Source organism: Hyaena hyaena, unplaced genomic scaffold (genome assembly GCF_003009895.1).
Source record: "Hyaena hyaena isolate Hyena2069 unplaced genomic scaffold, ASM300989v1 scaffold_1206, whole genome shotgun sequence".
Taxonomy (NCBI): Eukaryota; Metazoa; Chordata; class Mammalia; order Carnivora; family Hyaenidae; genus Hyaena; species Hyaena hyaena.
This window is the reverse complement of record NW_024081843.1, coordinates 16,605-30,953: the sequence shown is the minus strand read 5'-3', so window position 1 is coordinate 30,953 and position 14,349 is coordinate 16,605. Positions and strand designations below refer to the sequence as shown.

At 35.1% G+C, this 14,349-nt stretch overlaps 1 protein-coding gene across 1 annotated transcript in view; it reads left to right on the top strand.

Moving 5' to 3' along the window:
• LOC120224616 (cystic fibrosis transmembrane conductance regulator) overlaps positions 1 to 14,349 on the top strand; it is a gene marked incomplete at its 3' end in the record, with an annotated part of 156,580 nt that overhangs the window by 126,030 nt on the left and 16,201 nt on the right. Inside the window, exon 22 of the mRNA XM_039222876.1 lies at positions 4,805 to 5,059. Coding sequence (XP_039078807.1) covers positions 4,805 to 5,059 — 255 coding nt within the window. The remainder of the gene's footprint in view (positions 1 to 4,804; positions 5,060 to 14,349) is intronic.

Genomic DNA, 14,349 nt, shown 5'->3' with positions numbered 1-14,349 from the left:
TGCCAAATCTGAATTTCTATCCAGTGGCATGGTGGTTTTTTCATATCACATGAAAATGCTAACAGACATTCTAAATTAGAAAAAGGATTAAGTTACATTAAAAAACTCAACTCAGAACAACTAGATGATACTAAAATTTGTTTGACAAGTTGCCACTTCCTTCAAATCCAGGTAGCAGTGTATATTTTCAGACTGAGAAGGTGGGAGGTACGATTGCAGCCTGGATTGCCTACTGAGGGACTCATAGTGCTGTCATTCACCCTGCCCAGATACTGCTTACTGCCTATGAGGTAGAACAATGGATTCACTCATCCTTAACAAAGATTTATTAAGGGATGGCATGGTGCTACGCACTAGATGGGGAGGGTACAACAATGAATGCTTTGAATAAGGTTACTGTACTAGGCAGTGTGGGCTCAACATTAAGCCCTTGGAGTATAAGCTTCATTTTCTTTCCCTTGCATGGACACCTTTGGAGGACCTATACTTAATTATAAATTCATATTTTTAAAGTTTCTTTATTTATTTTTAGAGAGAGAAAACATGTGTAAGCAGGGGGTGGGGAGAGAGACAGAGAGAGAGAGAGAGAGAGGAAGAGGATCCCCAGCAGGCTTCCAGCCTGCCTGACATGGGTCTGAAACCCATGAATCATGAGATCGTGACCTGAGCCAAAACCAAGAGTTGCGCGTTCAACTGACTGAGCCACCCAGGTGCCCCGTAAATGCATAAAGTTGATTCTCTAAGAAGAGTCCCTTTTTTTTCCATTTTGGATTTAAGTTCCATCAAACCTGGGTCCATCCTGGGTTAGCTATGAATCTTCAGCTATGAAATCAAGTGTGTAAGAAACACCCCACTTTTGCTGTAGTTGAATTTATTTTCTACTTGAACACACATGCTGCTGAGTGCAAGAAGCAATCTCAGCGTATTCAGAAATCTTGTTGGAAATGAATTTAAATTCTGAATGGGGTTTACAGAATACCTAGATCCTGAGGGGAGGGAGCATCTGGCCCCAGGTTGCCCCTTATATGCGCTCCCTGTCTCTGAGGCACTTATGTGGCTCTTTGACCTAGACGAGTACAGTGCAGGGAGATTGAATCTTTGTTCTTCTGGTCCTGATTGTGAGTTCTTCTTTGATGAGCTCTCTCTCAACTTCTACCATCCCCAAGGCATGGAAAACCCTGAGGGATTAAAGAATTGGGATTTGGCTTCCCTCCAGCACCAATCTGGAAAAACAGGAAAATCTGAAACTCTGCCAAGTTATCTGGGTCTAGACATGCCAAGCACCTGTGTCCACTCTCGTGGTTCCATGTCTGGCCAAGCACTGGAAGTTTCTCTAAGAAATGTTTAATTCCTAATTCAACTCCACCTTGAAATTGAGGCATAGGCCTCCTGTGTTCAAAAAGTACTCAAAATCTACTCAAGGATCAAACTAGAGTTTGGTTGCAGGGCAGGACTCATTTTTAGAGGAACTGGTATCTAAGCCCTCTTGTTAAACCCCACTCATGAATCAGATTTTGGGTGAGGAGAGAAACTGTTTTTTATCTACCATAAATTCATCTCTGGCTACTGTTTTTGCATAAACACTGTGCTTTGAGTCTTCCAGGCTTTGATTTTTGAAACTTTAAAGCCGATATTCATGTAGCTAAGAATTTTCAACTATCTTATCTCTGGTTCCAAGAGCCAATTTTTGAAACTTCAAAGATCAGAAGTGATTTTTTTGTTCTGGTTCTAATGTGGCTTTCTCTTTAAAAACAAATAGAATGGAAGTAGAATGTGATCATTGGAGAGCCTTTGAGGTACAAGGAATTCATAATTCATGATATGATCTGGTCACGTCATCTATTCAGCAATGGCATTTTAGTAGTTGCAGAACTGACCATGATGCAGGTGTCTGCACTAACCACCTTTTCTCCTCATCAGAAAATATTCTAATTCACTGAACTGAAAAAGTGTCTGCTCATATGCTGTGGATGAATACCCGTTGTTAAGATGAACTTGTTCTTGGTCAGAGATATTTGACCATGCTGTGGGTAACTATAGTAGCCTGTCTTGGGTCACTTTAAGCAATTAGACTATATGAAAGATGATGAGCTGAAACTTTCATTTCCAGGGTTGCCTAGGTGGCTCAGTTAGTTAAGTGTGTCTCTCACTTAAATCAAGAGCCGACTCTTGATTTCGACTCAAGTCATCATCTCACAGTTCGTGAGTTCAAGTCCAGCATCAGGCTCTGCATAGATAGCATGAAGCCTGCTTGGAATCCTCTCTCTCCCTCTCTCCCTGCTCCTGCCCTTGCTTATGCTCATGCTGTCTATCTCTCTCTCACACACACAAAGTAAATAAACAAACTTTTTTAAAAAGAAAAATTCATTTTCTAAATTTGATAGGTACATTCCACTACATTTGACTTTGGTAGTTCTACATTCACCCCCAATGGTAAGCCTCACTAATGGAATATGTAATTTGCTATTCTCTTTACAATTTCTTATGCAAAAAAATTAATTAAAAAAAAATATATATATACATATCAGTACTGCCAAAATAGTGGTTTTAAGTGTCCTTTTCTAATAACACTACATATAATTTGGAGTAGTTTAGATAACAATATTTAAATGCTCCCAGTTTGGAAGTATTAAGGTATGATGGATTTTTGATACATAGTGTCTTTCTTGATGTGCTAAAGCATTTAACAAAGACTAGTTTAGAGTTCTTCATAGCATTGATGTGCAGAAATGTCAACAGTCTCATTTTATTTTATAAAACTAAGCTATATTTCTCTCCGTGATTTCAAGAGAGTAGTGTTATCTTTATGCAAGATGAATACAATAAAATATTTTAAATACATTTGAACTATTTCTCTGGCATTTCCATCTCAGCATCAATTACAATTCTAATTGATCTTCCAGACCTTGTATAGCCTAGCAGCTCTCTAGGAAAATGAATGCCCATGAAATTCAAGAGTATACTTTAATTCAAAGTTAATAAAAAGTAACTGAATCAAGATTTAACAACCTTTGAAAGTTGCTCATAATTTGTATTTGAAAATATCATGTATGGGAGTCAGTCTAGAGTTATTTATAATGGATGTGGGCTTTGGATACTTTTCACTTCCATTAACAATGGGTTTGGCTTAAAAGGATTCTCCTCTTGAATCTTGAAAAATTATTGAAGATAATTTGAACGTATTTTCAAAGTGAAAAAAAAATGAAGTCACCAAATTACTAGACAGAAGAACTTCATAAACAGCAGACTTGATCAATAGCATGTGAAAACAGACAACATAAGAAATCATTTAATAATTTAATAATTTTAAAGCCTTAATAATTTAAGCCTTAACTGTAAATAAGGTTATAAATTAACATTGTAAAGGAGAGCGTTGAATTCTTAACTGAGTAAAGCCAGAATCAGTAATTACTTTTAAGACAAAAAAAGCAATAAATTTCTGTCCAGTCAGTGGTTAATACCTGGGAAGGGCTGAGCCACGGAGGATGATGCATTAAAAATAGAAATTGAGTGAATTCAGTCTTCAGCTCTTTCTTGTTATTCACTTATTTATTCATATATATGTAATCATTCGCATATTTATGCCTTTATTAATTTTTTCAAACATTTCTTTTAAGTGCCTGTTGTTAGTAAGACTGTTTTTAAAATTATATTCCAGGGGCGCCTGGGTGGGCCAGTCGGTTGAGTGTCTGACTTCAGTTCAGGTCATGATCTCATGGTTCATTGGTTCAAGCCCCACGCCAGGCTCTGTCCTGATAGCTCTGAGCCTGGAGCCTACTTCTGATTCTTTGTCTTCCTCTCTCTTTGCCCACCATCACTCACACTCTCTCTCTCTCTTTCAAACTTGTTAAAGGATTAAGCTAAGAACCTTTAAAAATATTTGAGCTCTTTTATTTCTGTGTACATTGAAAATATATTTATTAAATAGGCTTATAGAGAAAATGTGTATTTAATTTCAAATACAACTTTTATATGTAATGACATTTTGCTCAGCAATGGAAATTGATCTGGAAGGTATATAGATTTAAAATGTAATTATTTAACTACAGATATGGGACAAGGACTTAAATTTGAAGATTAGTGTGAAGTCATTCAAAATTTACTAAGCATCAAGGATTCGTTGCCACCCAGCTGACATAGAATTGTAGGTAGGGTTTTTTTTAAAGTTCATTTATTTATTTTGAGAGAAAGAGAGAGCACACATGCAAGGGAGGGGCAGAGAGAGAGAGGGAGAGAAATCCCAAGCAGGCTTCACGCTGTTAACGTGAAGCCTGACATGGAGTTTGATCTCACGAACCACGAGTTCATGACCTGAGTCGAATTTAAAAGTCAGATGCCTAACCGACTAAGCCACCCAGGCACCCCTGGTATTATAGATAGTTTTTAAGAATGTTTGAGAGAAAGGCAAGAATCTTTAGCAGTGGTTTTGAGGTGTAGAACATTCTATTATACCAGTTGTACAAGATTGCAATGTTGCTCATAGTTGAAGAAAAAATTTCCCTCTTGACATCATCTATTCCTTTGAGTATAGTTTGGCTTTTTATGTGTGGCTTGCATAACTGAGAATTAAATACTCACAAAAATAAACAGGCCTATACAGAGCCCATTTATATAAATCCAGGTAATTCTCTTGGTTAAGCTTTTAATTATTTCCTGTTAGTTCATTGAAAAACCTTCTGACAAATAACCAAGTGACGACCGTCAGCCGTCACATCTTACATGTTATTTTTTTTAGGAAATCACACTAACTATGACACTGCCTGCAGTTATTAAACAAAAATAAAACATTGTTATTTCATTTCAGATGCGATCTGTGAGCCGAGTCTTCAGGTTTATCGACATGCCTACAGAAGAAAGTAAACCACCTACCAAGCCATTCAAACCGTCCAAAGACACCCAGCTCTCAAAAGTTATGATTACTGAGAATCTGCATGTGAGGGAAGATGACATCTGGCCCTCAGGGGGCCAAATGACAGTCAAAGACCTCACAGCAAAGTATACAGATGGTGGAAATGCCATATTAGAGAATATTTCCTTCTCAATAAGTCCTGGCCAGAGGGTAAGATTTCAATATTGCATGCTTTGTTAGACTTGTGTTCAGTAAGTAAATCTCAGGAGCTTAGACCAATCTGTTGGGAAAACCCATTGGTAACATTCTTATGATAGACTAGGGCCAATATTGAACATTACATATTTCAAGTTATTGTTTATGAAGTCATTCTTTTTGCATCTGATAATTTAGTTTGCAGAGGTCAAAAATTATATAGTTGGTTCATTTTAAATGTGATTCTACTTGTAGAATATGTAATTGATTGCTACGTTACTAACTGAAAGAAGCCATTAAATAAACCAAAATTATAACATGTTTTAGATTTGAACTCTTAAAACTGTTTTCCATTTCAGTAAGAGAAATATTTTGTTGTTGACTCTAATTTGTTTGTAAATTTTACTTAATCTAACTCTGTCAAACAGGTGGTACTCCCTAAATTAGCTTTGTTCAGTTTATTTATTTGGAATTTTAATCAGAGTATGGATTATTTCAAATTTTTCCCAATATTTACCAAGCAAAAATTATTTACTAAGCAATTATTTTATTATTTAATAAGTGAAAATAACCATGTATTATTTTGAAGTGTTCCTTATAGATTTTAGCCTTGGATTGACCATATGCATGGTATTCAAATATACCGATTCTAGAATTACTTCTTGGTGACAGGAACAGTCATTCTTCCTACATTTTATGTCCTATAAATGTAGTTTTATATTTTATATTTCAAATTATATTTATATTTCAAATCTCTTATGCAGGGCTGCCCCGTAACTCTAGACAGGATTATTATATCCCTTTGTTTTATTTTTTAAAATTGAGATAGAGTAGAATAGAGGCCCCTCCCTTTTTATTTTTTTTAGAGAAAAAGAGTATGAACAGGGAAGAGAGAGAAAGAGAGAAACTTAAGCAGGCTCCACACTCAGCATGGAGTCTGATGTTGGGCTCCATTCCATGACCCTGGGATCATGATGTCATGACCTGAGCTGAAATCAGAAGTGGGTGCTCAACTGACTGAGTCATCTGGGTGCCCTATAGAGCCACTTCTTATGAAATCTGAATGTTAAATCTTTGTGGCTTAATCTCAAGTAGATTTTTTTTTTTTTTTTTTTTTTTAACCTTTGAGATAATGGTCACTAAACTTTGTTAGGCCACCATCACTGTCATCAACATAGGAATAGACTCTTATCACTTGCTTTGGCCCATGGGTTTAAGGAATATTTCATAATTTGATGCTTTGGAAAAAGTTCTGCTAAAAAATGTAGAGCAAGTGAAAGTGTTCCTGTATAACAGGCTAAATGGCTTGAAATGGCATACCAGAAATTTTGACTTTTTAAAAAAATTTTACAGTTAGTATAAATAAATTCACATACTACTAAAAGTAACTTTATTATAATTTTTGCTGACCAAGAATGGGACCTTTTTTTTTCTTTTTATTGAGAGAAAAGTTTTTTTTAAGTTTTTATTTTAATTCCAGTTAACATACAGTGCATTATTAGTTTCAGGTATACATTATAGTGATTCAGTACTTCTTTGCATTACCCAGTGCTCATCACAAGTACACTCCTTAACCCCTAAAATCTATTTAATAAATGCCTCCACCCACCCCCCCTTCTGGTAACCATCAGCTTGTTCTCTGTGGTTAACAGTCTATTTTTTGACTTGTTTCTCTCCCCCTTTTTTCCCTTTGCTCATTTGTTGTTTTTTAAATTCCACACATAAGTGAAATCATATAGTATTTGTCTTTCTCTGACTTAGTTCACTTAGCATAATACTCTCTAGTTCCATCCAGGTCATTGAAAATGGCAAGATTTCATTCTTTTTTTATGGCTGAGTAATAATCCATTATGTATGCATGTGTGTGTGTATGTGTATGTATACACATACATTCTACATTTTCCTGATCCATTTATCAGTTGATAGGCACTTGGGTTGTTACTCTATCTGGATTATTTTAATAATTCTCCTATAAACATGCATGCCTTTGAATTAGTGGTTTTGTATTCTTTGAGTAAACATCCAGTAGTATGATTGCTGGATCATAGTGTAGTTCTGTTTTTAACTTTTTCAGAAACTTCCATACTATTTGCCAGAGTAGCTGCGCCAGTTCCCACCAACATTGCAAGTGTTCCCCTTTCTCCACATCCTCACCAGAACCTGTTGTTTCTTTTGTTGTTGATTTTAGCCATTCTGACATGTGTGAGGTAATATCTTCTTGCAGTTTTGATTAGTATTCACCTGATGATGAGTTATATCAAGTATCTTTTCATGTGTATGTTAGCCATCTGGATGTCTTCTTTGGAGAAATGTCTGTTTGTACTTTCTGCCCTTTTAAAAATTGGATTATTCATTTTTGGGTGTTAAGTTTTAGAAGTTTTTTATATATTTAGATACTAACCTTTTATGAGATATGTTATTTACAAATATCTTTTCCCACTATGTAGGTTGCTAAAGGTTTTATTGATTCCTTCACTGTTTAGAAGCTTTTTATGTTGAGGTAATCCTCATAGTTTATTTTTCCCTTTCCTCAGGAGACATATCTAGAAAGAAGTTGCTACAGCTGATATCAAACAGGTTACTGCCTGTGCTCTCTTCTAGGATTTTTATGGTTTCAGGTATCGCATGTAGGTCTTCAATCCATTTTCAATTTATTTTTGTGTATGTATGGTATAAGAAAATGGTCTAGTTTCTTTCTTTTGCATGTTACTGTCCAGTTTTCCCAGTACCATTTATTGAAGAGACTATCTTTATCCTACTGGATATTCTTTCCTGCTTTTTGAAGATTGATATAGTTGTGGGTTTGTTTCTGGGTTTTCTAATCTGTTCCATTGATTTATGTGTCTCTTTTTGTGCCAATTCTGTACTGTTTTGATCACTACAGGTTTGTAATATAACTTGAAGTCCAGAATTGTGATGTCTCTAGCTTTTCTTTTCTTTTACAATGTTCTTTGGCTATTCAGCATCTTTTGTGGTTTCATACAGATTTTAGGATCATTTGTTCTAACACTGTGAAAAAGGCTGTTGGTATTTTGATAGGGATTGCATTAAATGTGTAGATTGCTTTGGGTGGTATAGACATTTTAACAATATTTACTCTTCCAGTCCATGAACATGGAATGTTTTTCCATTTGTATCATCTTAAATTTCTTTCATTAGTGTTTTATAGTTTTTATATTAAAGGTCCTTCACTACTTTGGTTAGGTTTATCACTACATATCTTATTATTTTTGGTGCAACTGGAAATGGAATTGTTTTCGTAATTTCTCTTTCTGGTGTTTCATTATTGGTGTATAGAAATGCAACAAATTTCTGTACATTGATTTTGTATCCTGTGACTTTATTGAATTGTTTATCAGTTCTAGCAGTTTTTTGTTGTTGTTGTTGTTGTTAGACTGGCTATTTCTTTTTTTTTTTCTTACAAATAGTTTATTGTCAAATTAGTTTCCACATAACACTCAGTGCTCATCCCCACAAGTGTCCTCCTCCATGCCCATCCCCCCTCCCCCCCACATCCATCAGTCCTCAATTTTTCTCAGCATTCAAGAGTCTCTCATGGTTTGCCTCTCTCCCTTTCCCCCACCATTTCCCCCCTTCTTCTCCCCCTTGTTCCTCCGTCAAGTTCCTCCTAATCCTCCTATACGTGCAAACATATGATATTTGTCCTTCTCTGCTTGACTTATTTCGCTCAGCATAACACCCTCAAGGTCCATCCATGTTGCTACACATGGCCAGATTTCATTGTTTCTCATTGCCATGTAGTATCAAGAAGATGTGGTCTATCTATACCATGGAATACTACATGGCAGTTCTAGCAGTTTTTTTGGTGGGTTCTTTCAGATTTTCTATATAGAAAATGTCATCCATCATGTCATCTGCAAATAGTGAAAGTTTTATTGCTTCCTTACCAATCTGGATATTCATTATTTATTTTTGTTTTTTTATTGCTTTGGCTAGGGCTGCCAGTACGATGTTTAATAAAAGTGGTAAGAGTGGGAGAGTTGACACCATTGCCTTGTTCCTGACCTTAGGGGAACAGATCTCAGTGTTTCCCCATTAAGGATGATGTTAGCTATGAGTTTTTCATATATTGCCTTTATCATGTTGAAATATGTTCTCCGTCATGAATGGATGTTGTACTTTGTCAAATGCCTTTTCTGCGTGTCTTGAAATGATCATATAGTTTTTATCCTTTTTCTTACTGATGGGATGTATCATTGATGATTGATGTTGATTAATTGGCAAATATTGAACTACCTATACAACCCAGGAATAAATCCCACTTGATCATAGTGAATATTTTTTAATCAATTATGTGAACTTGGTTTGCTAATATTTTGTTGAAGATTTTTGCATCTATGTTCATCCGTGACATTGACCTATAGCTCTCTTTTTCATGGTGCCTTGTGTGAGTGTGCATGCATGTGTGTGTGTGTGTGTGTGTGTGTGTGTGTGTGTCTTTATCTGGTTTTGGTATCAGGGTAATCTTGACCTCATAGAATAAATTTGGCATTTTTCTTCCTTTTCTATTTTTTGGAATAGCTTGAGAAGAATAAGTATTAACTCCTCTTTAAAATTGGTAGAATTCATCTGTGAAACCATTTGGCCCTGGACTTTTGTTTGTTGAGAGTTTTTTATTACTCATTCAATTTCTTTGCTGGTTATCAGTCTGTTCAAATTTTGTGTTTCTTTCTCTTTCAGTTTTGGTAATTTATATGTTTGTAGAAATTTATCTATCTCTATTAGATTGTCCAATTTGTTAGCATATAGTTTTTCACAATATCTTCTTATAATTATTTGTATTTCTGTGGTGTTGGTTATTTCTCCTCTATGTTATTTTAAAGGAAAAACAGTTTTAAAAGAGCATAAATGTAAAAACTAGGTTTTAGATTGAATTTGTCCCTTATATTAGAATGAGGCTGTTTACATTATTTAAAGTTATGCTTTGGAACTATGTAAAATTTATTATTTGCTTTTGTTACTTCCTTGAATTGAGAAAACATGTAATCAGGTAGTTTCTTTTGCTTTGTACGTAAGTGAATGCCACAGGCAACTGAGAATGTCCTTGGGATCACCAGGATAGATTCCAAAAGTGATGTCAAGTTATAAACAATGGCAGCAAATAGGTTGATATAAACCAAGGTGAAAGACGTGGTAAATGACTTCCTTTTCCTCCTCCTGACATCCTCCTACCCCTTGGCTTTACTGATGCTCAATTGCCCATTAAATTAAATTCAACCAAGTCCTAGTAGAATGACAGAATTTGCAGAGTAGGTAGTAGGTAGTTTCCTTGATGTGAGAGTAATAATAAAAGCTGCTGTAAAGTGAGGAAGAAGCAATATGCTTAGGCATTTCATATTCTCTGAACCTTTATATAGAAAATAGGCCATATGTGTTCAGTAACTATTCTTTGCCAGAAATGGTGGTAGGTCTTTGGGGAAATTGAAAATTACTTACATAAGGCTTTGGATCTTACCATCCAAAGCAGGAGACTAATGTTTATCCAGTGCTTATCATGTCCTAAACACTATTTAAAGATATTTATTTGCTATCACATTCAATATTATTATAATTCCAAAGGTAGATATTATTACCCTCTTTGTGTAATGGAAGAAACTGAAGTCCAATTAAGTGAGTGAATTAGAAAAGATCTTAAACCCAGATCTGACTTCATAGTTCTTTTTCACCTGCTTCCCTTAAAAGAAGAAAAAGAAGAAGCCAAAGGAGAGAGAAAGAAGAAGAGAGAGAAAAAAAGATATGTACTCCAGAAGATGACCATCTAAAAGGGAAAATGCAATACCGCTCTAAGAACTGAGGCGGATCACTGTGCAGCTAACAGAGCTTAAGTTTCAGAGAACTTTACTTGCCTGAGCTCCTTCCAAAGCCCTATACTTAATTATATATTTCTAATTTTGAAATCTTTGTTCCTAGAAAGAACTCCTTCTATATATTGTATAAGCTTCAGGTTCTTGTTATACCCTTGAATAAAAGATATATAAGTAAAATTCTAAGGTAAAGAGAAAGAAGTTACTATCAGTTGGCTGGGAGTTGAGCTATTTAGGGAAAGTTTTCCATAAGAAGTGGCATTTAAAAGGAGACTTTGAGACTTAACTATGTATTTGAACAAGCAAAGGTGAGTAAAGAAGAGTGCTATAGGCAGAGAGAATAATACAAGGCACAGGGCATGTACAGAAAACATTGACTGATTTAGTCAGATTGGGGGATGCATAAAGGATGAAATGGAAGACACAATTGGAGCAGGATCATGGAAATTATGAGTCTTGAGAGCCGAAGCAATAAAGGAGGTTGAAGACTTGGAAAATCCTACTCAGTTGCTACTAAGTGTTTTTTGGTAATCTTCAAGAAAGCAGTGGTTCTCAAAGTGTGGTTCTCTGGACCAGCATCATCTGCATCACTTGAGAACTTATGAGAAATACATATTGTTGAGCCCCACTCAACCCCACTGAGTAAAACCTCTGGGTATAAGGATGATGGTGTTATCACTGATGTATTCCCTTCCAAGCATGAGAGTCCAATTTAAGAGATCCATTATGTGTAGAGAAATAAAAGTAGAAGTTCAACTGCAAAGGGTTAGGGAAGGGTGAGTATTGAAATGAGGAGTTATATAGAACACCAACATTGGTGGGAAAGAGATAACTGAAACAACTATATAAAATGATGGCTATCTAGAAGGATTTGCCATTTCACTGTGGAGGAGTATGGTTTTTGTTTTTGTTTGTTTTTGTTTTTGTTTTTTGAGACAGAAGGAAAGCAGATAAGTGAAGTTAAAGAGAACTACTGCGCCAAGATTTGGGGAAATGAAGGTGTTTATATTATATAACCTTGGTCTTTTAAGTCAGTTTTAAGGCAAAATCATGGGAGTCAAGTAGTATCAGTCCTGAAACTTTGTTCTTTGGTATTGTGTTGGTTATTCAGAATCTTTTGCATTTCTATACAAACTTTAGATTCAGTTTGTCAGATCCACAAATAACTTGCTTTTTTATTTTGATTGGGATTGCACTGATTCTATAGATCAAATTGGGAAGAACTGATATCTTGACAATATTGAGTCTTCCTTTTCATGAACATGGACCATCTCTCTATTTACTTAAGTTTTCTTTGACTTCATTCATCAGAGTTTTGTCATTTTTCTTATCTAGATCTTGTACGTATTTTCTTATATTTATTCTAAGTGTTTTGAGGAAGTGCTAATATAAATGGTAATGCATTCTTAATTTCGAATTCTACTTTTTCATTTGCTGGTATTTGGGAAAGCAGTTGACTTTTGTATAATAACCTTGTATCCTACAATTTTTCTGTTATCATTTATTACCTCCAGGAGCTTTATTGCTGATTTGGATTTTCTACACGTATGATAATGTCATCTGTGAACAAAGACAGTTTTATTTGTTTCTTCCCAATCTTTATGCCTTTCATTTTCTTCTCTTAATGCATTATCTAGGATTTCCAGTATAATGTTGAAAAGGAGTTATGAGAAGGGACATCCTTGCCTTGTTCCTGACCATAGCAGGAAGTCTTTGAGTTTTTCACCCTTACAGGTGATGTTAACTATACGGTTTTGTAGATGTTTTTATGAAGTTAAAGAAGTCTCCCTCAATTCCTAGTTTGCTGAGAGTTTTTATCAGAAATTAGCATTAAATCTTGTCGAATGAATTCTGTATCTATTACTATAATCATGTATTTTTCTTAGCACATTGATATGATGCATTATATTAATTCATTTTTGAATTTTGAACCAACCTTGTATATCTGAGATGAATCCCACTGGGTCATGGAATATAATCTCTTTATACATTGTTGGATTTGATTTGCTAATATTTTGTGGAAGATTTTTGGCTCTATGTTCATGAGAAATGTTGGTCTGTAATGTCTTTGATTGGTTTTGGTTATTTTAATGTGGCCTCATAGAATAGTTAGAAATATTCCCTCTGTTTCTATCTCCTGAAAGAAACTGTAAAGGATTGGTAGAATTTCTGCTTTAAATATTTGGTAGAATTCACCAGTGAATCTATCTGGGCTTGGAGATTTCTGAATTGGAAGGTTGTTAATTATTGATACAATTTCTTTGAAGATATTTACATTGTCCATTTCTTCTGGTGTGAGTTTTGAAAGATTGTATCTTTCAAGGAATTGGTCCATTTCATCTAGATTATCAAATTGGTGGGTATATAGTTGTTCATAGTATTCCTTTATTGTTCTTTTACCATGGGATATGGTAACAAAAGTGATGTTCCCTCTTTCAATTGTAATATTAGTAATTTGTATCATATCTCTTTTTAGTTAGCCTTGCTAGAAGTTTAATTAATTTTATTGATCTTTTCAAAGTACCAGCTTTCACTGATTTTCTCTACTGATTTCTGTTTTCAATTAGTTGGGTTTGCTCTAATTTTTTTTCTCTTTTCTCTTTCTCTTCCTTTGAATTTAATTTGCTCTTTTTTTTCTAGTTTTATGGTACAAACTTAGATTATTGATTTTAGATATTTCTTCTTTTCTAATATATGCATTTAATGCTATAAATTTCCCTCTGTAGTGCTTTAACTGCATGCCACAGGATGGCTAGTGTGATGTGGAGTTCGATATTTTCCTTCCCTAGATCCGTTGGGTTCTAATAAAAAGCCCACTAGGTTAGACTCCAGTAAAGAAGTTTCTCTTGAGGGAGACCTTGTGAAGAACAGAATTCTCTCATGCTCTGGAGTACTACAAAATTGTTGCTTTCTGCCTTTGCCTGCTAGATGCACCAAAGGATTTTTCTGTATTTTTCACTGTGAGATTGTAAACCTGTTTGGGCTTCTGGAGCTAATACTCACAAAAGTCTTAGGGCCCTTCTACATATGGCCACCCTGGAAATTTTTACTCTCAGACCTGTCTACACTGAGCATCCAGTAATTTGTTAGTTACAGTTTAAGGTTTTTTACTCTGATTGGTTTCTGCAGAGGTGTCTGATCATGGTTTCTTTTTTAGTAAATTGTGATTCTCTATATCTGTTTGTCTGTCTTTCCATTTATGGTGGCTATGGTTTATCATTGTCTTCACTCTCTACTAGATGTAAGAAGTATTTTGATTTTTCAGTGTACTTGGCTTCTTACTTGTTTTTAGGCCAGAGTGATGACCTTCAAGTTCCTTTTACTTTGGACCAGAAACCAGAAGTTCTGTTTTTCATCTTTGAACCCCTTTGCTTAGAATATGTTAAATGCTTATGTGAGTGAATAGCTTATCCCTACGTCTAGGTCATATGACTGATTAGAGTAGGAACCGATTCTGAAAATATTATTCAGCACAGCTCT